We start from the raw sequence: 27,005 nt of genomic DNA, 5'->3' as shown, positions 1-27,005 counted from the left end.
ATAAACCATCACCACCGACGGTGCAATAAAAATTTAAATTAACCCCATAAAGTAACAGCCGCGTGAATTAGTCCTCGGAAGGCGGTGAATCAATTCGATGGAATTATAACCACTTCGTGAGTTACTCCTTCGGAAACTATAAACTTACTGCATTGAATACGCTTGAAATATGAATCATATCGTTGAAAACCCTAAATCGACTCTATGGTATCGGGTATTCGAGAATTACGGTATCGAAAATTGCCAATTAACTTTCACGAATGTACGCTTTCGATCCCGATAATGTCGCATAGAAAAAGTCGCGTCATAGTGGGTATCTCGTAACGTGAAAGAATTAATTGGATCGAATAAATCGAGCCGGCGTTGTCCACGAGTTACCGGTCGCGGCGACATTGCAGCCGGTATTTACGACTCCGGGCAAATTCATCGGTGGCGAATTCGACGATTGCGACCTCGTTAACAGAAGGGTGAGATATCGACGTCGACTCGGCCCGGTGGGCAGGATCCTGTTCGCTAATTTCTAGATAGACAAATTATTCACCGCCATTAATAGGACACACGCCAACATTACGTTCAACGTAGGGATGAGTTCGATGTACGCGGTCCATGACTGGATTAATTAAAGGAAATCGATCGGGTCTATCGATAAGATATAGCCGGGTAACAATGACGATCTCTCGTGTTCCGTTCAGTTTTTCTTCCTCGCAGGACGCCCTTCGTATTGAACTGACGCGAAGAAAGAAAAGATAGCGTTCTTATTGTAAGTGGTATTGGCTTTGTAGTAGATACGGAGAGCTCGGAGCACAAAACGTGGTACAAGTGACGACACAGGTTTTTATGAGCACGCCATTTACGAATGTACTATGCGTATTACGCGAAATATCGTGAAATTTTATTCGCATTGCTAGGAGACTCGGCTATCACGATTATATCTATCGGTAGAGTTTGAAACAAATCTAGAAACGTATCTAGAAAGTACAAAATGTTTGACAAAGCGAAACACTGGAATATTCCTTTCAAAACGATAATTGGGCAAATTTTAATGTTTTTGTTCGTTTGAAAATTTTCAGTGAAATTCTACAACATAGAATTCTATAGGGGAAACGTATACGTTCGTATATTTAAACAATAACCGTTTTATTCGGACGATACTGGTTCTAGATATATTATATTAGGCATTCATGACAGTCCTTTCCATGCAGTGGAATAATTTTTTAGTCGGCCTGTTTCGTTGTTGGCTTACGTTCAATTGCGCGATGTACGGGATTTCGTATTGACCTAGATATTACGCGAGATCAATGTATTTACCGAGCTACATAAATCTTACGTTGCGCGGCACACACTGTGCTAGTCTCGCTGTAAAAGCCTTGACTTTATACGAAAACCTTTCAATAACATTTACATAACTTTTAATTGATAATTCAGTTTATATCTGGCGATCAGCTTCAACGATAAATCTGTGTCATGTTTACTTTTATACAATGAATACCTGGTAAACACTTGTTCGATCCGTAATTACAAATAAAAAGGAGGAAGAAGGAAGCCCTGAAAAACGAAGTATAAACTTCTATCGAACAATTAATATTGACACGCGACAAACATTCGCATTTAATGTTGATCTCGCGTGGTACATCGATGTTTGACCAATATTTATGTGATCTCAGGTCAACATTTACTCGATTCGCTTTTAAACTCGTGTTTGCATCTGTGGTGGAGAATGGTAAACGCGGTTCGACTGATTAATGAACGAAAGAATACTTGAATAGCCTATTTTCTCCCAATGCTTTATTTTCTCTGATAAATAGTGCTTCATCGCTGAGAAACTTAAAAATTTACCCAGAACCGAGGTGGAAACATTTTTATTAAGAATTAACTATTCAACTGGAATGTATTTTCATAAAAGATAAATGTAAGTTGATTTTTCAATTTCCATTACATTTTTTTCCTGGTTTTCATTAGTTTTTCATATATTGCACATTCGTTCTCTGTCTAACAATCTCTCAGTGTTTCTCGTGTTTAACGGGATCGATCTTTATCCTCGAAATGATGTTTCGTTGCCCCGCTGTAGGCGATTTCGCGTCATATTATGTCGTACAGAACTACAGCTGATCAAACATGTACTTTGTTTGAGATACACAGTCTACGTTGAATATATTACAACATGGCTACATAATACGTGTTTTGTTAACCATACGTTAGATGTTGGTCGCTGCACGTAGATAATGACGTTGTACGCTTATCTTTACTTTTTCAACTCTCTTCAATAAGCACTTTCACGTTAAGAAATAAGCAAAGTAACAATAAGACGTACTATATAGAAACGAATGCTTTAAAATTCACATTCCAGTCGCTGTAGATAGATTAATTTCGACTACGGTCAATAGGTGAACTCCGATAAAGATAACCTCTTGAAGTAAAAACGTAGTAATTAGGTAGTAATTAAGCGTTAGAGAAAATAAGTTAAACTTGATAATAAATTATAATTCGCTCGTTATACCACTTCTTCGAAGACATTCTCCAAAGAGTAAGTTTCGAATAATGAAATTTTGATATCTTTAAATATTCCTCTTTACTTGCATTGCAACTTATAAGTACACAGATACTTTGACGACTTTGCAGTAACAGTACGTGCATTTTATCAAAGTGTAGGATTTAACGACGAACTGGTAATTAGAAGCAACACTTATACCTTTTCATGGAATCATCAGGCTGTAAATTGCAGTGATACGACATTGACCCTCGGTCAGACAAATCAGTCTATTTCGATAAGAACATCTATAGAAATAGAAATAAAAACGCGCGATATTATAAAAAATATTAATTTCTCATATTTAGGAAGTTATCGAAATATCGAACATAGTACGAAGAAAAGTTTAAGAGAAAGCATTGTTTCCACGGTTGGTTTCGATGGTTCTGGTGGCACAAGTTCTATCCGCGACGATCGTTAACGCGGCTCACCGAATTTGTGAATGAGAACGAACGCTCTCGAATCGAAGTAACAACGGCGTCGTTGACACGAATCGCCGACGAGTGTCATCGAATACTCGCGACTCGCCAAGTTCCGCTAATACCTGAGCCGTTCAATGCGAAGCCGCGTGAAAAAGAACTTCGCGAATAATTCCAGGAAATTTTCGAACATGAAATTTATCACGACTCTCGAAACTCGAACACACGATATTTTTCAAACAATTAACGCCGTTTTGCGAAATTACAATCGACGAGAGAAAATCACAGTATATTTCAAAGCATTTCTACGTTCGCAATGACGGTCGATCAGAAGGTCCCATCGTCGAGAGAACAATTTTCTGTAGGTGGAAAATATACGAACGACTGCCCGTAAATATTATACATAACGAAATTGTTTCCTCTGAACGAGTGGAAACAAAGTTTCATTTTTAGAACGCTATAAAAGATTTGGAAAATCTTTATTAGATAAGTATGCAGTAGTTGACGAAAGTGAACATGAATCACGTGTATCATACAAAATCCTTTGTACGATACGCGTAATATATTTAAAAGAATATCTATAAACGTTCAATTATTTTTGCGAGCTACAGTATGTACGATTCTTTAAAAGAACTCGTAAAAAAACAGTTTATGAATTTTTACTGGAACAAATAACTTCGTGATTTGGTTAAAAAAGAAAAAAAAGAGAAAAGTAAATAGAAAAAGGGAAGTGAGATACGTCACTCGTGCTCCGCGTAGTAAGGAAGAAAATTATTACTCAGATGAGCACAGGTCAGTGCGGCTGCGCGTAAAATTCTGAATTTTTCACAATAGCCTTCCGCTATGAAAACACCGATAAGCATGACCGCGAGGGTATTTCGTCAACGATACCGAGCAAAACCGCCTGCCGCCGGGGGTCAAAGGCCAAAAACGAAGCGTACGACATGTGGAATGCTGCAATCTCACAACGATCGTGGAATCACGCGCGCCGACTCCACTCAATTAGACGTTTATACGCTTCCATTTCACCAAAATGCAGCGTCGACTGGTTTCGTGTGAATTATACGGATCTACCACTTAACATGATATAACGTTGATGTACCACGATGGTGTTCATTGCTGCTCGTTCGCTCGTTTAGAAGAAAAGGAATCGAGAGGCCAAGAAGCGTGTTATTGTTAGCAAGTTGATAGCAAATCCTTTGAAATTTGTATTTAAAACTTTATCGACGACTATGAGCAACCTGTTACCGGAGGCATTCTCAGAAAATAAGGAGAAAGATCGATGGTTTTCCCAAAGTGTTTTACGAGCTAAAACAGATTCGGTAGGCGTTTATACATCGTAATATAACTATTTCTCATAAAAATTGTTCAATTGGCAGCATCGGTACATGAATTACAAGTGTTTATTGTTAATTAAGACGACTCTTGGCGTGTACCGTCATTAATGTGGTAATCAGAACTGATTACGACCAGTAAGAAGTGTTAGTAAACATAAAAATTCGATTATCCAACTATGTGCCACGATTAATTCGAATAATCAAGATTTCGCTAATTTGCTTTTTATTATGATAGGCATTGTTTGTCTATAACAGTTACAGAAATGACTAACGCAGCTTTTATGAATATCGGCCAGTTACGCCAATATTGCAACGCCAATAATCAATGAATAGTTGACACGAATTTCTGATATTCAAATATCGTACATTGACAGCTATTTTTTGAACGGTGCTTTAACTTTCCCAATAAAGATAACTGTCCTCCGTTCAACGTCCTCCTCGTTTCTTATATTCGATTCATTCACGTTCACCCCGCTGGTCGGGTTCTTTACGCCACTTATAATCCGAACGAGACGAGACGAGGTCGATAGAAAGATCGATGCCCTATAATAGGCTAGCAACTTGTGCAAAGCTTCCGATATTTTAGACAGATTTCCATAAAGCCGTTTCGTTTAATTCCACTTTCTTTTCCGAGCGATTTCCTCGTTCCAAAACAGGAATAGTCGAATCCATTTGATCGAATCAACATCGGGAATAGCAACGATGACAATCCCTTTCGTCTCGATCATTTAATTATTTCTCCATCGAGCATCTGACTCTCTAACTAATAATAGGAAATCGACCAGGTGGTTGACACGGAATTGAATAATCCTTCTTCCCAGCAAAGCGGTCTTCGTCTTCTGTAAACGTATCTTTTCTCGGTACGTGTCGTTAAAACCGAGTCGAAGAGCGATAAAAGACGGTGGTCGATCATTCCTTACAAGAGTACCTTACGTGATTTTTCAGAATTTTCGGTAACTATTTTACTTCTTTCCTGTTCTCGCGCGATCTATTCGAACGGATCGTTCCTTTTCTCGTCACGAATCTTCGACCCGCTCCTGATAGCTGATAACGCGACCGAGGCTGTTTACATCGGTCGAAACAACTGCAGTCGAACAAACTCTCTCTCTCTTCACCGATAACACCACGTTCCATGATTTATGAACGTTGATAATAAGGCAATGCGCCATGCTATAGCAGCCGAGTGTCTTGGAAACTCGCTATCCCACAGCTGGTATCGCTAACAAGACATATGGACGGTGAACGTCGAAAGTCCGAAGCACGTGCAGACGGGGGAATGTAAATTCGAGAATTACGTGGCCACCGGAGGGTAATGTTCAATCTTTGTCAGCACGCGCACACACGAGATTCGTTAGATACGGTGGATCGCGAAAGCGTCAGCTCCTTCCGTCGTGCTCCTCAAATACGAAATAACGAAATTCCCGAATACGAGCCGGATTCACCAGCCGAGTATGACTGCTCGCGATTAAATGACATTAACTCCATGTCAGATGCGTATCGTTACACGCACGAGAGGGAAGGATAAATATTTCGAACGTACAAACACGACAACTTGGTTAGAAAGACGTTTTGTCGTAACGAAAAGCTATACGAATAATTCTAATTGTAGCAAGAGTAATAGTACTCGGTAGATGTGCAGAGGGAAGAATCGAAGATATTAGGATTAGAAAGAGTTGAAAAATACAGCAGAGAAACGGGAGATAAGATAAAACGAGCGTAATCAATTATCCGTAGTCTAGTCATAAGCTTCATATCAAGATAGATTCATGAATGTGTGCGTCGATATATTTACGTTCCAGGTGGGTTTCTGGGCGATATCGCGCTGCCGAATATCAAATACGAGACCGAATGGCGACAGCAAAAGCTCAACAAGAGTTACTTGGAAGAGCTGGAGAAGTATCGGGACGAGGTGCTGAAAGAGGGTCTCCAAGTCGAAGAAGAGGGTCTTACAGGTAAAAAAGTTTTCTGCGGGCAAACTTTTCCATCTTTCGGATGGTATATCCGTTAAGATAGCCGGTTGGTCGATGTATGCTAGCGACAGGTGTCGTTCCAGAGATCCTTCAATTTAAAAATGAGCACGACGCTAACGAGGCGCATCAGGAGAACGAGGAGATCGTGGCTTCTCAAGAGAAATCCGAACCAATTATGGTGGACCGGAATCAATACAGCATGGACGGCGAGCTCGAGGGTGGATTCAGTTTTAACGCGAGGAACGAAGATGCTAGGCCTGGGGTGAGGGACGAAGGCGTTGAATTCAGGTAGAGCGGCACGAAAATTTCACGCGAAAGTTACGCGAACGCTTCCAGCGTGACGATGATCTGAGATTTTCAACTCAAAATACGTGCCATGTCACACCACTTAGGTGGTAACCTTTCTTTCTCATTTTCTTCTATTTCTTTTTTTTTTTTTTTTTTTTTTTGACTATAGCACTCGGACAAGTTAATTCAAACGCCAGGAATAGCGAGTTTCGCTTCACAGAGAATTTTTTAATGCGAAATGCTTCTACATTATCGCACCTGCTTTTATCCTCGTGTAATTTTTAAACTCTTTTTCGTAATGAATTTGTAAATGTATATTTTGTTGTGTAAGAACAAATTTAACTTTTTTAATGGTACTCGTGATTTCTGTTTTCGAGAGAACGAATTATTTTAATAGACGATATTACGTATACGAATTCGTAGAATATTTTGTTGGAGAATTGGTCGGGTATTTAAAATAAACATATATTTATCTGAAAAACTACGAAACGAAGCGATACATTTTCGTATTTTGAGTGCCAATTAAAAGTATTTAGATACCTTTAGTATCAGTAGTATTAATTAAAAGCGGATGATATAGAATGTGTCTTGTGCCCGCTTTACATGCTTGTCAATGTTATGTTGCGCGTATATTAATTTATTGTTTTGCTGGAAATATTCTATAAATGACACGAGTCTCGTTTATGGTACAGGTTTTAACTATCTTCCTCCGCACTCTATTGTAATTTTATAGTAAACACAAATTTCACGATAGACAAATTTCAATTTTGAACACTGAATTTCTGAATTTCTGAGTTAAATATTGAATTTATAGTTTTTAATCCCAAAGGTTTCTATGATTTTAAAGCGGTTTCGTCAAAAATATCAAATGTTTAGGCTAGAATCAACCACCCCGCCAACCAAGAAAAGACATTCCGCTCGAAAACAAGGGCGTGAAGCCTCGCAAACGGCGTCGAACGTGAACGCTACAAAATCGATGGGAGCATTTTTGAGAACGTCTCAAGAGTTGAACGCGTTTCCCACGACTACTGAGAACGTGAATCAAATAAAAACCACGAACGTGGAAAACGTCGAGGAAGTGTTCACCATTCAACCGGAAAGCAGCACACGGAACGCATCGAAACGGCGTCATCGTCGTCATCACCGTAGAAGGTACGAGAATTTCTTTACTTCCCCTTAATGATTCACGCTTATCGTACGTTTGTATTTGAAAACTTTTCTTTTTAAATATAACTTTGATCGAAGAAATAGTAGTTTAAATTTTTACTTTATTACAATTTTAAAAATACGATGAAGCCAGCGTATTCCGATTTTACGCGTTTAGAAAAATATTATTCGCTTCTAGAAATAGATATGCATGCGAAATAATTTCATAAAAGAAAACAAGGAAATCATCTTATTTCGTGTAAAGCACATTTGTCAAGGAAAGTTATCGTCGGATCGATTGGAAAGGTTTTGGAGTCTGGCAGACATTTATAGCGTTTAGATTACCCACAAGATGTTAATATTTGATCGATGTACCAGGAAATATGAAACAAGTCAGAAATTTATAAATTGATATCTTTCCAACTAAATCTTATCTCGTATTTTATGGACCACGCTGCTTGACCACGAAAATGTTATACGAGATACCCAACTTCCTCGTGTTCCTGGTTCATACTTTTCCGATTTCATTTTAGGAATTCGATAATGACATTTCTAACGTACTGACCTATAAAATCTAATGATTAAGCGGAAGTACTGAATTTTACTTTTTGGAATAAAACCAGTGGGAAACGTTTTAACAAAAGACCTCCAAGCTGAAGTACCCATTGGGAAGTTAAAAAAAGAACCATACTCTATTTCCGATAGAGAAGTGATTAAGTGTATTGCCGTGTTCGATAATAGAGTTCGCTCTTTTAACTCGCACCCTCCCTATCACCAACAATTTTCCGCTGGTAGGGCTACTATGCCAATAACAATGGTCGTCATCGTAAAGCTGGAAAATGGGGACCGATAGTGCCGGTCGGGCATTTTCAGCCCTTGAACTGCCAATAACCTGTCAACATCGGCACACTAGTGTCTCTGACCGGTTGCGGATGTGTTCGTCTATAGATTATGCGCTCCTCTCTGAAAACCTACGGGGGATGAAGACCAAAAAAGGAGTAGAAAGTACGATATCGGTAAAATGTACTCGAGAAAATCCGGGTTTTTTAGTTTCACCGGTAGCTTCCGTAAAACTGCATCTTTTATATTAACGTCGATGAATAAAATTTTCTAAATCGAGTTGGTTGCGTAATAACATTCACTTTCCACATATTTTTTATCGTTATTTAAAACAGAACACGCGAAAAATTTGAATTTCAAGCGTACTTAAATAAATCCGGTAATGGATACAGGAGATGCCAGTAATGAATACAACATCTACCGGTATTAAAATTATTAAACGATATTTAATATTACCGTTAAAATATTCCGATGAAATTTACTACCGACATATATTAAATTTTGAACCGCAAACATTGATTTCTCGATTTCCTGCGCGTTCTCTCTTGTGCTCGCAAATCAGCACTTCTCGGTTATAGCTTCTCCTCGTTCCTTTTTCACGCTTACAGTGATACTCAGCAGGCTTACGAAAGCGTTTATTTACGACCTGGGTTCGACACCATGAAACACGATCTCACTGTGATCTCCCAATGAAGCTACGGAGAATTCTGGAGAGGATCAAGCAAGAACCTGATACCTTTGACGTGGTCAAGCCCTGTATCCGCAGAAATTTCTACCTTCATTTCCGTGTGGCTCTCCTCTACCGAGTACCTCTTAAGCGAAGCGATTAAAAAGCACGTTAAAAACTCTTTTTCGAAATTCGATATCGAAACTTTCTGTTACTCAAAAAATTTCCACGATATTCAAGAAACCCTAGACGTATTTTCTTCCCAAAGGTACTCGTGTTACAAAATGCACCTTCGAACGTTTAAACTCTGAACAGAACGTATAACGACAGCAGCTGAGATAGATGAAAGATCAGAGATTTAACAACTAATCATTTAAAACGTGTTCTTAAAAGCATAGGAAATTTGTGACGAATCATACTCGACGAATTACCAAGTAACAATCGCTCGTATTTATTATTATACGTATAAGTAAAATCGCATGAATGAAAGTATGTCCGCAATAAAAGAACGAACGAATAACCTTCTCCGATCCCCTGATAGAATCGTAAAACGATCAATTACATTGAGGCGCAGCGGCCGTCCAATTGCCACGTAATTATTGAACGCAGGAATTCCAATTAAGAAAGCGAGCGCGAACGCATTAATTACAGGGCGATAAGGAAGTTTTGAAATCCGCTTTTTCCCCTTGTCGGCCAGCGGAGGATCGAGTCGAGCTGTAAATTTCAGTCAGCTTCGAGTATCGATTAAAAACGAGCGAAGCTCAAGACGCATTAATTTCTCCATCGGTTCAATCTGATCTGGTCTTAAACGTTTTTCATTGAAGGATCCGTGAAGACGATCATGCCACGGGGATAACTTCTTCTTATCGTGCTCTCTCTATTTCTTCTCCCTTTTTCTTTCGCTCCAATTTCGACCATCGAGCAAATGAAGACGCAAAAAGGTGAGCAGAGAGGAGGGAGAGGTAGATAGAAACCGATGGAAAAAAAAAGGAAAAAAATGGTTGGAAAGGAGAAAGATGGGATTCGAGTGATTTATCGAGATCAGTCGGAGAAAATTTCGTATTCAGCGAATACGTCGGTCCGTCGGTGGTGAATCGGTCGCCGTAACTCATCATTTCCCTCTGTCCTCCGTGACTTCCGTCCTTGCGCCTCCGGCTGCGCTTGACTCTTTTCGTTGCGCGTTATCAGTACCGCGAGATTATCGTGCGCTTGTTGTCTATTGAACTATGGACAGTGGAATGGACGGGTGAAAGGGGATGAATTTAAGGCGCGTTTCGATGAATTCGATTAAAACCGCGCTCTCGTATACGCGTCACGGGATCGTTCGTTCGAGTGAATTCGATTTCCTGGGATAAATACGCAAGCTCGATGAACTGGCTTCGCTTTAAATATTTCTACATTTTGTTTGACGGGATTGATAATAAGCAATTTAACAGACCGGTAATATAATGGTTACTGATATTAATTTCATTAACTCTTGTTTGTTAATCATTTTAGATGTTTCGAAATTTAATTTCCTCTTTGGTGTCAAGTTGATACGACGATATAAAAATTGGATACACGGAATCGATTTAACGGAAATACGAATAGTTAAATAGTTCGCGTCGCTTGCAAGAAGCAAACGAGAAGATTAAATACTACGTTTTAAAGTATCTGTTCGTTAAATTTTCTACAAAGTCGAGATTTCCTGTATACATAAAGCTTCGTTTATATCGATTGCTTAAAACAAATCTCAATCAAATCCGAATGAATAATATTTTTAAAAGAATAATTTGTCTCGTGTTGCTTAAGAAGAACGGAGAAGCTGCACCGATGAAATTAATTTTTCTCATTAACGTACAACAAGTCGCGCTGAAACAAATCACGATTAATTTAACAGTCGGTTCATTAATTAATTGCCAACGAAGCACTCGCTCGAGGCGACATAACAAATCACAAGGGTTGCAGGCTCGGCGTTAATATTGATATATATTAGACACGGGCTTTATCCAGTGGTGATAAGTTACGCGGAGGACGATGACAGTAAAACGGACCGAACAAAACAGACCCTTGGGGGGTGAAAAATATCAGCGACGCGAGAAACGGGGAAAGCCGCGAATCGCGTTTTCATTGTCGTTCCGCTGATTGATGAAAAATCGTGATTCGTTAAATTCTAAGCTGGGTCGGGCTGGATTATTTCAGTATGGCCGGGACACTGATATATTATATTGTGGTTTATTGCTTGCTGGTTAGGGGAGGGTTCGACCGCCAGTGTAGAGAGATGGATCGACATTCGAAGGGGTGGTAACTAGCACACGTCAAAGCTAATAGAATGATCTATGCGTCTCGCGATCGTTTGATTGAAATCCACGTCGGGTCAACCGATGGTGTTCCTCCGATAGAATCGAATGGTTCTCTGAATGCAGCGTGAAAGAGAAAAGGATGACATACGGCCGAGTCGCGTGACTTTTCAATGAATTTAGCGCCGGCTCGATCGAACCTGACGAGACTTCCGGAATATATGCTCGTTCGGGAACGTGATCGTGGAACGTTCGCCCAAATTGTGAAAAGTAAATTTCCTTTCTTATAACTTACCACTTTTGTAAGCGCCAATTCCGATGAATTAATTTTTTTAACTTTTATCTGAAAAAGAATATTCTCCTATTTTTAGTTTCAATTTAAAAATATTTGTTTTACTAAGATAAAAGGAACGCTATCGCGGCAAAGATCATCGAAATGTATTCCCTTTTAGTGGCGTGTTCCTTTTACCGTGAAAGTATCAGCCACTGACTTTGCTACCGCCGGTAAAACCTACTTAACCCTAGAAACCGCTAAGGGTTGGAAGTTTCGGCATTGGGATTTAATGGATACCGAGATTGGAGCGAATCGCGCGATTATCGTTACGTTTTAGATCCAGGACTGCATTTGCCGCAACCCCGACAAGATCGCCACAATGAAAACAACGGGTTGCAGGTTTTGTTGCTCGCAGCGCGATTATTGCTAGACACGGTATTAAGCGAGACGTATTGTTTCCAGCCCCGGATATCTTCGAAGCTATAGCAGTTGACCTGAATTACGAAACAGACGCGACGTCTAATTTGTCGAAACATATATTCCTTGACAGCAACATACATAAACGCAGAGACAAAAAGCAAGGAAGAATCTTAAAAAACACAGTGCAAGATGTCCAAATATTTGCGAGTCATCGTATGTATTTTGTATCCGACGAAAGGTGTAATATATTCTACTCGTTAATTATTTGTTATCGTTAATATTTTATTTGTTTAATATGTAAAAGCGAAAGATATTCGACAAGAACTCGTCTTCTAAACTATATTATTTCGCAATTATCCGGGAGTTTCCGAAGGTTTCTTAAGCCTTGTTCGCCGGCTCAATTTGTTCGTAGGACAGGCCGCATACATCTTTCATTTTCACGCTGGAAACGCGTCAAGCGGAAGTCGCTTTAACACAAATAATCTTTCTTTTGCCTTCGTTAATACGGCTAACGCTGACTGACACTGACAAGTATTACAAGCGGCGCCAGTGTCGAACCGAACAACTGGCTAAAACAGTTTCCTGGAATCAGTTCGAGTAACCTCACCATTAATCAACACCTGCTTCAAACCCCTGTTTCTCAATTTCTCAATTTCCTGGAACAACCCTCGTTTTTCCATAAAATAAAACGTTTCATTATCAACTGTCGTAAGTTCCGAACAACTCTGTCCTGCGATATAACGTATCAATCTCTGGCGATTCGTGTCGCGTTAACAAAAGAGTCACCATCGTAAGGGAGCGTAATAATGGGATTTCGTGTTTCAGCGCGAATCGAGACCGAAGAGATATTTATTTCATAGGACAAGTCGCGAGGATCTGAATCGTAAAACTCGTACCATGCCGCTACTCTATAACGATGGCTGCGATCGTAAAAGTCAAAGAAACAAAACGAAAGGGAGAGAAAGATCCTCGGCGAAGACTTCGAGTAAACGTTGTTAAAGAAAAGCGCTCTGTCGGTTTTCCACCAGCAGCCGTGAATTTCTACGATTTACACGTACACGAACCACACCGTTCTTCTTCCTCTCTCTCTGCCTCTCTCTTCCTCTCCCTTTTTCTCTGGTAGTTCGTTCACGAAGCTCGCTAGCGCACCCTTAATGGAGGCTGCTCGCTCGCTCGCTCGCTCGCTCGAGGCCCCGTTAATTAATTGTAATGCCGCGCCGATTCAGAAGCGCATAGCTTGACTGCTGCCGGTCGAGAGTCGCCGCTGCAGGGGTGGTTCACCCCTCGCGACCAACCTAGGGTGGGGAGATAGGAAATCCGGGGAGAATTACGCCCCGCGGTAATTAGTACTAATAAACGAGGGGCAGAGCCGTGGCACACGCGTGCGAGCCTCGTTCCGCGGCGAGCTCCGATGTTTACGCGAAGGGGGCAAATTATTTTTCAAAGTGTCACTCCCCTCGCAAGCCTCACCCCCGTGCTCCACCTTTTCTCCCCTTCTTTCCGTTTTCATACCCCCTAACCCGATACCATTCGTTTTCGCGGATTCGAACCGAGCAGGGGACAGGATAAATTGTGTCCCTGCTTTTTGGGAGCGAGTTTATTTTTTGGCGGATTCTCTGATACAGGATTACGAGGGGAGGGCGATTGAATTTTCGGGATGAGGTGATTCACTAGTTTGGACATAACCGAGGGTTGGAGCCCGGCAAGCGAGATGATTTGATTTTTGTCGGAGATTGTTTTGTTAATTGTTAATTCGGTTGATAATTTCTGGCTGGGATGGTGAGTTGCGCGAGTGATGCTTTGGATATTTCAAACGGCATAATCGTACATTTCACTAGATCGAATTAAAATCTGTTCTTTCGATGGTAACATTTATTTCGTTAATGAATCTCGCTTATCGCTCTTCGTACGAAAACGTTTGTTACAGGATAAATGATACAAAAGTGTTAGATTGAAATTTCTACTAAGCATTTGTTGGGGCAACATTTTCTATAAGATTTTTTATAAGAAACTCTGTAACGAGGATTAACTGTCTAGTGGTCTTTAGACAAGCTTTCTATCGATAAAACCTATGCTAATCCGCTCATACGAGAAGTATCTCAAATCGGTGGCTTAAAGTTCTTTCGCGATTTTGCCTCGTTTCTACGAATGAATATGCATGCGGCACACCGCCGTGTGCTCGTGAGATATTTGCCGAAAGATTTTATTGCGTTTCCTCGTATTATGCAAACAGAAATGCGGCTAGTACAGACGTAGAAATTCTTTTTTTCAACTCCGTCGAAGAGGCTACGTTATTCCAATATGTACGACGAAGTGTAAAAACACCACTTGCGTTTTCAGTATACAAAGTGTACGTTCTCGCTTCGTTATAAAGCAACCAAGCCTATGAAAAGAAATCTACGCTAAAGTTTTAATTTTCCTTTCCATTAAAACGAAAGATATCTCTTAAATCTTTTACATTTAATTGCGAACTCATTTTGCATGTTTCATTAAAATTCAGCGGAAGATAGCGACCCAGTCTTCTCACAACATTTCCTTAGGACCAAGAGGCATAAAATCTCTCAATAGGAATACGTGGTTGAAAAATGTTCTTCGTTCAAGAAACTGTTCCAGATTCGAGAATCGTTTTGACCGAGTTCTAGAATTCGAGGGTTGCCGATATCGTATACCTCGATGCAGGAAAGATTTTTTCCTCTATCAAGTTCCATATCTTTAAAGCTGAAATTCTTGCTGATATCGTGCCTCGTAAGTGCGGAATCGCCGATATCGAAGACCTGCCGGCCTCGAGATTCTGGATGTCGTTCTTATAGAATCCTCGCGACCTACAGTCATCAGTATCGAACCTTACGACGGACAAGTTTTGTATTGAGTTTCGTAACACAAAATCCTTGGCATCCAGTTCCTCCGTACCAGGCTTATCGTGTTTATAGAACCGAATGTCTTCTGGTATCCATTTTTTATCCGTTGCGTCGTGAAGTCATTCCAGCGACCCACAAAACTTAATAGAATCTGTATCGCGCGTAATCTTTTCGCATCACGTACGTATTTTCGCACGTCGCGAACACGCTTCGTGTTTCTCACTCCGAAGCAAACGAACGAGATAAAATAAATATTACAGGGAGGAGAATACACACTCGCTGTTTGTGACGAAGAGACACTTTTAGGTCTCAGCACGTCGTCGATCAATCTCATATCAGCAAAATTATCCGTATTTACAAATAGCAAAGTTTTTGGTGCAAAACGGTGTACCTTTTCCCCGAGCGAAAGTCCAACACGGCGCAACACATAAATACACGTTTCATCAAAGTTGGAATTGGACACTTGGCCGGTCAGTTCGTTAGCCACGATTGCTTTTTTCCGACCGATAAAGGGGTGTCCGCGGAGGCCGCGCGGCCGAAGGGCCTCTGAAAAGCGCGTTTGTTTCAGGCCGGTGGCAATTTCATCCGATATCGTAAAAAAACTCAACTGCCGGTACATTCAATTCGCGAAGCAACGGTCCGCTTTAATGCCGTGTTTCGCGGCCATTTTTATAACCGCGAACACCTGTTTTCGTGGCAGCTTTGCCTCGTTCCTCGTCGTTTAGTCTCTCGTTTTTCGTCTCCTTGTCGCTCTCCACCGCTTCGTTATAAACGAACGTGCGTTCTCTTAACTTTCACGAGACGCGATACAATCATAACAATTCGCTGCGAGTCCATAAACTATTTGGTCGCTATCGAAGTCAGAAGAGGATTGCACCAGCCGGTCAACTTCAACCCCGTTATCCGTCCGGTTATTTACTCAGTAAACATCCGGTGACCGATGTTGATTATCCTTTGAAACACGTGTGACCGTTTTACGACGCGGCACACGATCGAGCGTACGATGGAAATTGCTATTTACAAGACGATAATGGAGTAGGTCGCGGGCGAACCTCGCGAAACTTCGACAATAATATTCGATATTACGCTAATAGGATATTAATAAATGGCAAGCAGGCTTTCAACATTAACGATCCCGGTATTCCGGTTACATTAAACATTTGATGGCTGCTACTTTGCGCCGTAAATTTTCCGGTCTTACAGTTTTTTAACGACCCCAGCGTTGAACGTTTCGATGCCGCTCTTGTGAGTAAATTTTCCGGTGTTTCGTGTTTCCTTTTTCTCTCTTTCTTTCGCCATTTTTTCTTCTCTTTTTTACGAGTTTCTTTTTGCCCCTCAACCCCGAAACCTGGCTTTTTTCTTTCGCTAAGAGAAAAAAAAGGAAAAAAGTAGGGGAAACTCGACCAGCTTCGCGTCACGTAAATAACGCTAGAGATCGTAAAAGCACGACACGGCAAGATTAACTGGGGAATCTCTTACCCTTGACGGGAACGATGTTTCGGCGAATATGGAATAGCGGGGAAAGAATGCGATTCGACGAAAATTGAGTCGAGAATGAAAATTTAGACGGGCCCCTTTACGACCGTTTTAGGTGGTTCTCTTTAAGCGGTTTCAAGGAGGAAGTAAGTGATATAAACCTCTTACGACCGTGCGTATCCGATTAAATTAAACGATTCTCATTTCGCGGTATTTGGTTCTGAAGATTATAGGTCGTGGATTTTCAAAAAATCTGACAATCACGCGTAGAAATTTTGATAAGAGCTTCAAAAAGTATTACGGTATAGTCACAATAGCAACATATAAAGAACTTTACTTCAGAGTTATATTATTCCAGCGAAAAATCGCATAATAAAAATGAAATATCGAAATAATTTTTGGAAAGTATCTTTACGATATTTCTCTAGAGGACTGCACAAAGAATAATATCCAAATTGTTTAAAAAAGAAACAGGAAGCAAAGAAAGAAATACAGCAAAAGTCAGGGAAAACTAAATCAATGAACATATTCGTTTGCAGAGCAACGAAAAGGAGGCATCGTGGTCGTAAGATTCCCCTAGTCAGACGAGATTTCGATGACTCTTCAGACGAGGTAGTGTCGTTGCACGATCGACAGCTACGTTCGATAGAATTCTACGACATGGAGCATAAACCAAAGTATTCGGCAAACAAACGTGGTACCACAAGACATAGATTTTCCAGTAGGACACGAAGAGCCGCGACAGCACGCAAGGAACGTGTATGGGATCACGGAGTGATCCCGTACGAGATCGATGGAAATTTTTCCGGTGCTCACAAAGCCCTGTTCAAGCAAGCCATGAGGCATTGGGAGAACTTCACTTGCGTTAAATTCGTCGAAAGGCTTCCTCAAGAGCATCCTAATTACATACTGTTCACGGAAAGGCCGTGTGGGTGAGTTTATTAATTCATAGATAAGAAAAGAAAGAATATTTAAATACTGGTTTTCCGAAGAAACTCATTTTTCATAGCACGTAGCACCTTTGATATTCTATCGTTGTAATAGTTTCGGTTCGTCAGAGAAATACATATTTTTCTATAGTTTCTTGCGTAGCAAGAGAATGTGATGGAGAAGACAGTATCTTTCGATGTATATCAATGTACGATTCATTTGCAGAATCTCTTTCATTTCGCTTTTGAAACAACTTCACAGATGTTGCTCGTTCGTCGGGAAACGAGGAAACGGTCCGCAGGCGATAAGTATCGGGAAGAATTGCGACAAGTTCGGAATAGTGGTTCACGAGTTAGGCCACGTGGTTGGCTTTTGGCACGAGCACACGAGACCCGATCGCGATCGTCATGTACAGATTATCCGTGACAATATCATGTCTGGTAAGTGAAATTTTTCCACCACCGTCACCTCTCTTCCTCCATATATTCCAACAAAGTATAGTTCAAATAAAGCCAAGTTACAAAAACAAACTATTCTATTTTCATACCTACCTAAGATCCCATACACGCTAAGGATGTTTCATTCTAACCATTAAAGGAACGTATAAACGTACTTTAACGATATCGAATCACAGCAGCGTCGTTTCGCGAACACTTTGACGTCGTTACCAGTCTCCGATGTTTGGTGAACGTGAGAAGGATCCCGCACGAGGAGCATGGCTTTTTGGTACGTGCTTGACTCTCGATTCCGTTTCAGCTAGGAAATGGCCGTGGCGCGGGTTTACCTTCGCGAATAGGCGAATAGATATCCCTTTTAGATTAATGGACCAATTTGGCAACGGGGTGCCTGGCAAATCTCACCAATCATTAGCGATGACAACTAATCGAGGGCCGGTATTCTAATATTTACACACGATGTGACAGTCCCTGAACGGGTGATCGCATCCCGATTAATGGATACTCATAACAGGAATGGTAACGAGCTGTTTAATTAGCGAGACCCAGCACCATCTGTTTAGGCGGTGAAATTACACCTTCAGTCACGCAAGCTCGCCTCGGCTCGACAAAATCGCGCGAGGAACGCGCGTGCCGTTGTTGTGGTTTCGTTAAGGTTACTGATCCGTTTTCGATGATCAAACAAAGGTCGAAACACCGGCTACAGCCTATACGATCGAATAACACTCGAGACTCCGTCGAAACGTGGAATATCGCCCGTGCGACGTTGCCAGACTTTGTGTATACCGAAAACGCTTGACAATGTCGAATGCCGCTTTGGAAGCAACTGGATAGTCGATGAAATCGACCGGCTTTGTTTCTTCGATGGCACGTCGAGTTACCAACTACAGTTACACAGAGACAGTTATCTGACGCTAGTTCCCGATGCTGTAAGCGTCAGATGTTTGTCGATTCGAAGTGGTCAATTTGGATCTCGCTTGACGATCCTGACCTCGTATTTCGAATGTTTGCGTGCACGTACGATATAATGCGCGATTATACGTCAGACATGCGAGAGCGTACGAACGTTAGAGATTAGTCTGTATCGATTTGCGTGCGTATATTGCGTTAACCATCGTTTAATGGAATTTAAAAAAATTCTTTGTAGGTCAGGAGTACAACTTCAATAAACTGACAGAGGAGGAAGTGAATTCACTTGGTTTGCCGTACGATTACGATTCCATTATGCACTACGCGAAGAACACGTTTTCCAGAGGGACGTACTTAGACACGATTTTACCAATGGAAATTCATGGCAAGAAGCGGCCTGAGATTGGTCAGAGACTTCGACTCAGCGAGGGGGATATCGCTCAGACGAACCTTCTTTACAGATGCTACAGTAAGTTAATAAAGATACTAGTCATTTTTGCAATTACTGGAAACGTATCAGGATGCTTTTACCACAGCATTGATTGTAATTATCGATATAGCATATATTTTTTTAGTATATTACAGAGACCAGTATTTTCAGCGAAACAATTTATCATTAGCTATGAGCTTTTGAGTAAATATCTAATTTGTATTTTCACAGAATGTGGCAGGACGTTTCAAGAAAACAGTGGGAGTTTCGGATCACCGATCTTGGATCATCCGAACAGGTCACCGCCAGTGGAGGGCGAACGATGCGAATGGAGAATCACGGCGACCCATGGCGAACGAATAGTCTTGAACATCACGTCGCTCGATATATTTAAGAGCAATTTTTGTCGCAGCGACTACTTGGAGATCAGAGACGGATACTGGTTCAAAAGCAACGTGCTGGGTAAGTAGAACGCGTGATAACGAAGCCGAAACACAAAATTTATACTTATCCCCGGTCCGACTGTATCGCGGGTATATATCACGAATATTGCATTCACCACGGCTAAGGAAATTCCTGTTGGCCTTATTCCGACGTTTCTATAGAAAATCCTGTTTACGAATATGTCCACTATTTCTTTTTTGCATGGCAATAATTAACGGGCAGAAAATGATGTTTTTAAAACAAAGAATACGATAGCAGATTTCGTTCGAAATAGTAATTTATCGAAGGATTTAGTTTGTCAACGTTATATAAGATTTATATAATCCTTTATGGTCCTGCACACGGTCAATATGAATATCGTATTTTACTTGATTGGATTTCGGGTTTTAAGGTGATCCCGATATGCCGCTATTCACAGAGGGAGAGACACATCGTAGAACTAGGTTTATGGAATAACCGATGTTTCAATATTATCGTACACGATTATTCTCGTGGTTATTATCGAGTTCAATGAATTCTAGGAAATTGACGAAGATCTGACAACAAATATAGAGCACAGGATTAACCATCGTAATTCTCAGCTCTCCATTTCGAAAAATCGAAAAATCATTCGAACGCAATATCAGAATACGAGTCGATGCCTCGAGTATATTCATCGGGACTCTCGTAACAACAATTTAATCGCAACACAGGTCGATACTGCGGAAGCGGAAAGATCCACGAACCGGTGGTCTCGACCGGAAGTCGAATGCTGGTTACATATGTGACGTCGAGCCATCAGACGGGACATCGTGGGTTTACTGCGAGCTACGAGGCTGTGTGTGGCGGTGAAATCGAGGTGGAAGACACAGGCCATTTGGAATCGCCTAACTACCCGGAGGGCTATCAGTCGAGCAAGGAGTGCGTCTGGAAGTTGTCCGTTCCGCAGAACTTCCAAGTGGCGCTGAAGTTTCAATCGTTTGAGATCGAAAACCACGACAACTGCGTGTACGACTACGTAGAGGTGCGGGACGGTCATAACGCGGACTCGCCATTGATCGGGGTTTACTGCGGTTACAAGATACCGCCGGACATTAAGTCCACCGGTAACAAACTTCTGGTGAAGTTCGTTAGCGACGGGTCCGTACAGAAGGCTGGGTTCTCGGCCACGTTTATGAAAGGTACGCTCCAGTTTTACGTTCGATCGAGTTTCAATGGCTGTCGATTGGATTTGCTTTATCCTTTTATCTTATACCAGTAATCTTCGGCTAAGGTATCTTCGTAGTAGTAGATGAATTTTGAGAGAGATTCGTCGAAGCGTGAATTAAAGAGAATATAGAATAGAGCGAATTTTTCCAAATCAATCGAAGAGAGTTTAATCGATGCTTTCGGTACATTTTTTTTTTTAGAATTCGACGAGTGTGTTTTGATCGAGCACGGCTGCGAACACAATTGCATCAATACTTTGGGTGGATTCGAATGTTCCTGTAAACCTGGCTACGAATTACATTCCGATGGAAAACACTGTGAAGGTATATCGTAGAAAATATTGAAAAATTCTTCTTCCTTTCAAGTACTCTCTTTAGAATTATTTGAGTGCCAGCAGATTAGAATTTCGGTGTATCTCTTTACGTCAGTTGATGTACACTTATGTCCGTCAGATGCCTGTGGCGGGGTATTCGAGGACAGTAACGGAACTATCACGAGCCCCTCGTTTCCGGTAACTTACCCGGGAAACAAGGATTGTGTCTGGGAAATCATAGCTCCGCCTCAATATCGTATCACGCTGAATTTCACGCACTTCGATCTAGAAGGCAACAATGCTCGTCAACAGGATTGCGAATACGATTCTGTGGAAGTAAGCAGCAAGCTCGGAGACGATCTTTTGAGAAAACATGGTATTTTTTGCGGTTCGAGACTACCGTCGTTGATTACCTCGGAGGGAAACTCTTTAAGAGTGACATTCACGTCTGATAATAGGTAAATCACTTAAATTTTGTTATTAGCTGATTTATAAATTTTAAGGGAACCCTAACTTGGCAAAATATATTCTTTTCTGATATTCTCTCTCTCTCTCTCTCTCTTTCTCTCTCTGCGATTACAGTATTCAAAAAACTGGTTTCGCCGCCGTCTTCTTCACGGACATGGACGAATGCGCGAACAACAACGGTGGTTGTCAACACGAGTGCAGGAACACGATAGGATCTTATCAATGTTCGTGTCACAATGGTTTTACGCTTCATGAAAATGGTCATGACTGCAAGGAGGGCGGTTGCAAGTATGAAATTGTCGCACCCATGGGTACTATAACATCGCCAAACTATCCAGACTATTATCCCGGCCTTAAGGATTGCGTCTGGCACTTTGTTACCAAACCAGGACATCGTATTAAATTAGTTAGTATCTAAGAATCATTTTCTAATTTTACTAACTAGAATTTTATTTACTTGCGCGAAGATTTATAAATTTGATGCGATTTCGAAATCATCCAGGTTTTCAAAGTCTTCGAGATGGAATCCCATCAAGAATGTAATTACGATCATATCGCTATTTACGACGGCGATTCACCGGATAGTCACGTTCTGGGGAAATTTTGCGGTACCAAAGAGCCGCATCCAATCCTCGCAACTGGGAATCAAATGTATATGGTATTTAAGAGCGATGCTTCCGTCCAAAGGAAAGGTTTCCTTGCGACTCACAGTACAGGTAAGAGTGCCATCAATTTAAACGAAGTAATCGCACTTTCGTTATTAAGAATGTGACTTACTTCTGTAAGATTTCCACCGTAACATCAATCTTGCCTTTTAAAGCACGACCTCTTTCGTGCTTCGCGCGATTTTTCATAAAATCTCGTGCGACCATCAGAATCGCATGAGAAATATCAGAAAAATGTTGTGCTTGAGTGAATTTTCTGTTTCAATGAAAAAAATGTACAAGCGTGCGTGATATATATTTCCATTAAGAAACAATCCAAATCTACAGAATTATATTAAAAATTCCGAAGAAGACAGATGTCAGTGTTAATAATCGATCGAAGTCAATAAATGAAAGTATCGAGGTGTACCGTGCTTTCTGAAGCATCCGAAGCGATTCATTTTACGTCTGCGATAGTATCAAGTAATTTAAGATGTTAGGTACAATTTCGTTCACCTAATCTCGTTCTACAGCTTGCGGTGGCCACTTGATTGCCACGACTGAAGTAAAGCATTTGTACTCTCATGCGAAGTACGGCACCCACAATTACGACCACAGAACCGATTGCGATTGGGCGATCGAGGCACCACCTGGCAAAAACGTACATCTCACGTTTGTCACGTTCCAATTGGAATCAGAGAGCGACTGCAATTACGATTTCGTCGAAGTTTATTCCGGTTTAGATACGTCTGGTCTTCTGTATGGGCGATATTGTGGAAACAGCGTAAGTCTTATCTTCTGGTTCGAATGAAATGTAAAGTTCGCTTTTACGTATCGATGCTTGAACACAGTCCAGCCATTTGTATCGACATTGAATTTTAATATGCAATTCATTTATTTCAGAATACCACCGACTTCATATCGATAAACGAGGCATTGCTGGTAAGGTTCAGAACGGACGACACGATATCGAACAAAGGTTTTATGGCGCTATTCGTTGCGGTTGATCGTCAAGACAGTGGAGAAAATTACGGAGGTTCGGAGGACGAAGATGCGGACGAGGAGAATCTCTGATCCGTGACAGGCCTCGCCAATCGACTGGGCTACGGATTCCACATTGGTTCGCTCTTGCAGAATAACGAACAAGGTGAAGGCGAGTAATGTCTAATTACTCGTGCGTAAACGTTTCAAACGTTTCGATGGAGTCCACGTAGTCCTTGTCAAACGTGAATCTTGCTCGATCGTCGAGGCCGTGAATCTTATTCTTCTGACGAATTATACGTTCGAAGGAGGCGAATCGATCGAATATCGACCGACAGTATCGATCTTTTTGGACTTAAAGATTTGTATTTAACGATTAACGGGTGAACGAAGAAAACATTGCCCAGAGTTAATCCCAAGTGTCTCGCATCAAGGATAATTTATTCCGTCAGCGATGGCGTTAGTTAACGGCTTAACCATTTGGAGTAGCGATGTAACGACCCTGAAATTCGGCCTAGGGTCAAGGCCAATCGTGCCATTGTATGTTTAGGTAGAGCGCATTATACTGTTAACTACTATGAATTGTCAAACCCAGTGAGAAACAGCAGATTCAAGAAGGAAGGCGAAACAACACACGATTTAGTGTTGCCAAAGTGATTTTCTAATATTTAATCGAACAGTATCTTTATCGGTGTTCGGAATTATTCTAAGTAATCGATATGAATACAATAAGAAGGCATAAAGGAAAAGTCTACGAGAGGAACAAACGTAATCCAGAATTATGGTCGACGTTGTTCTTTCAAGCACTGCCCTATACCAAACGATTCGATCACGTTGAAAGATCACTTTTTTCTCCACTATGTACAATTCTTTCGAATTTTCTTCTTTCCATTTTCGCTATTTCCCTATTTTTAAATAAAAAATATACTTTTCGAAGCGTTTTGTTCAAATGTACGCGGATAAACGGTTCTAATGTCGCTACGCAAGAATATCGAACGAAACCGAGCGTGTTTCGAATCGAACGAAAGGAAGAAAATATGACGAGAAGTTTTTCGCTCGAATCTGTTCGATGGAAACCTTCCATACAACTCGTGCAAATACTTGGAATAATCTAGATATAAATTTAGACATAGCGCTGATCGATCTTGAAAAATCAGCGATAGAAATTTTACGGCGAACCTCGAGCGGCCGGTTTCGATTGAAACTGATCAACGTTTCCGCGAGGATTTCGCCGAGCGTTTATTGTACATAGATAAAAGTTTAGATGTAGACGTCGTGCCGTTTTATATCGTAGTCATAGGATCGACGACAAAAAATAAAATGTCTCGCTATCGTGTGAATTGATAGATTTCTGACGGTTCTCAGGCTCTGTACTTTCGTCTGCGTTTCATAACGAGATATTTAAAAATAATTGTAATAATGCACGCAGTAATTTGTTGCGGAATGAAATTATTCCGACGATACCAATCGACAGATCTATAGACGTACGTTAAATTAATGAACTAGACAATAGTATCTGATACAAATGTCATTGGTACTCCAAGAAAGTACAGCTAGAACAACTAGATATCTTTAATCATTTTTTCGTAGATATCGATACTGGAGTTGCGATACGAGTATTGACACTTCATATTAAACTTACAGCCAAATGGCGAGAAAACGTATTTTAAGATCGGGCACGTATCCTATCGAACTCATCGAAGTACTCGTGTTTTTGACAGAACGAAACGTTATCCTTTGTACACTATGTATTGTTTAAGGAAAATGATATCGTGCAAAAGATTATTCTGTAATTGTCAAAAAGAAAACGTTGTTCGAGTAACGATATTCTGAAATTTCCAAACTTTTGGTCATTTTTCTACATGATTCACTGCCCGGTGTACAATTTTCACGATGGTGCACAGAGATTTAAAAGTAAAAAGACGATATATTTTTACTTTGATATTATTTTTTAAATGTATCGTACGATGAATATGGCATATATTATTTCGAGCAATACCTTGTACGTGAATGCAAGCAACAAGATATACGACAAACTTTGAATTTCTTTTGCAAGTGTACATGATGTACGAGCGAGTACGCGCATAATGTTGATCTTTCAAAAAAGAAAGAAAGAACAATTCGTATGCCTAAAAACACACAGTATAGATAATAATACCTTTGTCTATTATCTGACGATAAGAGCAATATTAAGCGCCGCGTCAAGTTCCTTTTTGTAAATTATATGTGATTTATTTGTTCTCAGAAATACACGTTATAGGCACTCTATATATTACTAAGCAAGTATATACAACTAATATATGCGTTTCTTCTATTGAAAAATAATCCTCTACCTACACGAATTCCTCTATCCTTCTACCACGCTTCTTCATTTTGCTAGCATTTGATAGCTAACGACATTGCAGTCGTATTAAATATTCCGACGAGTCAGAAAATAAAAAAAGAATCTATCGCAAAAACTATTGATTATCAGGTATTATTCGATCCCGACTAACGACCAAAGTATTTTGATTCGTAACTTAATGTCACTTTAATGATCAATAATTGACTATTATTAAATGTCACAAGTTCAGGATTAGTCACCGATAAATATGGTAACTCTGGTCATTAATGGAGAATACTGACTGTCAGAATGATTTCAGGTAAGTGTTCTTTAATAATTTTATTCCAAGTGAAAACCTTAATTTTGATAATTCTGCTTATTTTTTTCATTGTTTCATATTAAAAACACATAAAATTTGAGAAAATTAAATCTTAAAAAACTAATCGATCAAGCAGTTATTTGCGTGAATAGAAATGAAGTATAAGATAAAAAGCCTTGGATCACTGGCTTACTATATTTGGAGAACAAGATCTCTGCAAATACAAGGACAATAAGCGCGTGGTCGATATGTTACATCATTGTGCAGTTGTACCGGTATCGATTATGTTAATGTAGAAGATCAATTTCCGTGATCATATATAAAAAAAAAACAATATTACTATAAGATACAGATTCATCTTATATGCCATATAATAATCAATAACATCGAGTATTAATTTATGAAGACACTAATTGTTCAAACATTTCAGTCGCATAAAATTTTCCTGATTACAAACAACACGAGTTATACGTTGTTATTTGAAAAATTGCTATTATGCTCTAAAAACATCAACAAAATAAGTGCAGAGTTCTCTCAGGGAACAACGTAATTTTTGCGTGCACGTCATACAAAGGAGTTATTCCCAGAGGGAATACTCTGTGCCCCACCCTGTAAGTTCTCTAGAGAAGAGGATCGTCACGATTTACCGCTTTCCTTACGCGAGAACCGACCGTCTGTGACCAATTTTAGAAAAAGTGAACGGTCGAGTAGCAGAAGCGTTCTCTCACGGCGAGTCCCGTCCTTCTTTGTCACTTCTGCATATCAAAGAACATCTGCATATATGTATGATCTAATATTAATAAATACAGAAAAGATACAAAAGTGACGACCAATATGTTGTATTACTATTTTGTCCTGAGGATTTTTGGTTTTATAGATTGGCTTTTACGAAGTTATCGATTCATTCTCAGAAATGGATACAATCTGACGAAATATGACCACTTACGTAATTACACAGTCGGTCAATATTTCTGCTTGTTTCTGAGTCTATGTAACGAAAAAGGATATAAGTGTATGACAGGAAGAGATTATTTGTTTATTTACATTTCAAATCATTGATAAAAAGCTTGTTCTAATATGTAAAGAGAAAATGAATGTTA

At 40.3% G+C, this 27,005-nt stretch overlaps 1 protein-coding gene across 2 annotated transcripts in view; it reads left to right on the top strand.

The window, feature by feature from the left end:
• The window catches only part of tok (tolloid-like protein 1 tolkin), a 49,079-nt gene extending 23,541 nt beyond the window's left edge, over positions 1-25,538 (top strand). For both annotated transcript variants that reach the window (XM_069123284.1, XM_069123285.1), the window contains exons 2-15: positions 6,083-6,235; positions 6,337-6,541; positions 7,418-7,693; positions 17,041-17,433; positions 17,693-17,871; positions 19,034-19,264; positions 19,457-19,687; positions 20,362-20,829; positions 21,058-21,180; positions 21,310-21,628; positions 21,753-22,044; positions 22,141-22,354; positions 22,816-23,066; positions 23,186-25,538. In XM_069123284.1, the coding sequence (XP_068979385.1) occupies positions 6,083-6,235; positions 6,337-6,541; positions 7,418-7,693; positions 17,041-17,433; positions 17,693-17,871; positions 19,034-19,264; positions 19,457-19,687; positions 20,362-20,829; positions 21,058-21,180; positions 21,310-21,628; positions 21,753-22,044; positions 22,141-22,354; positions 22,816-23,066; positions 23,186-23,356 (3,506 nt within the window). In that variant the 3' untranslated portion in view covers positions 23,357-25,538. The remainder of the gene's footprint in view (positions 1-6,082; positions 6,236-6,336; positions 6,542-7,417; positions 7,694-17,040; positions 17,434-17,692; positions 17,872-19,033; positions 19,265-19,456; positions 19,688-20,361; positions 20,830-21,057; positions 21,181-21,309; positions 21,629-21,752; positions 22,045-22,140; positions 22,355-22,815; positions 23,067-23,185) is intronic.
• Positions 25,539-27,005: the final 1,467 nt, after the last annotated feature.

The sequence above is a fragment of the Bombus flavifrons genome, chromosome 11, assembly GCF_040668555.2.
Source record: "Bombus flavifrons isolate JBK064 chromosome 11, iyBomFlav1_principal, whole genome shotgun sequence".
Taxonomy (NCBI): domain Eukaryota; kingdom Metazoa; phylum Arthropoda; class Insecta; order Hymenoptera; family Apidae; genus Bombus; species Bombus flavifrons.
The sequence above is the reverse complement of the archived record's forward strand: the minus strand, read 5'-3'. Positions and strand labels throughout refer to the sequence as shown.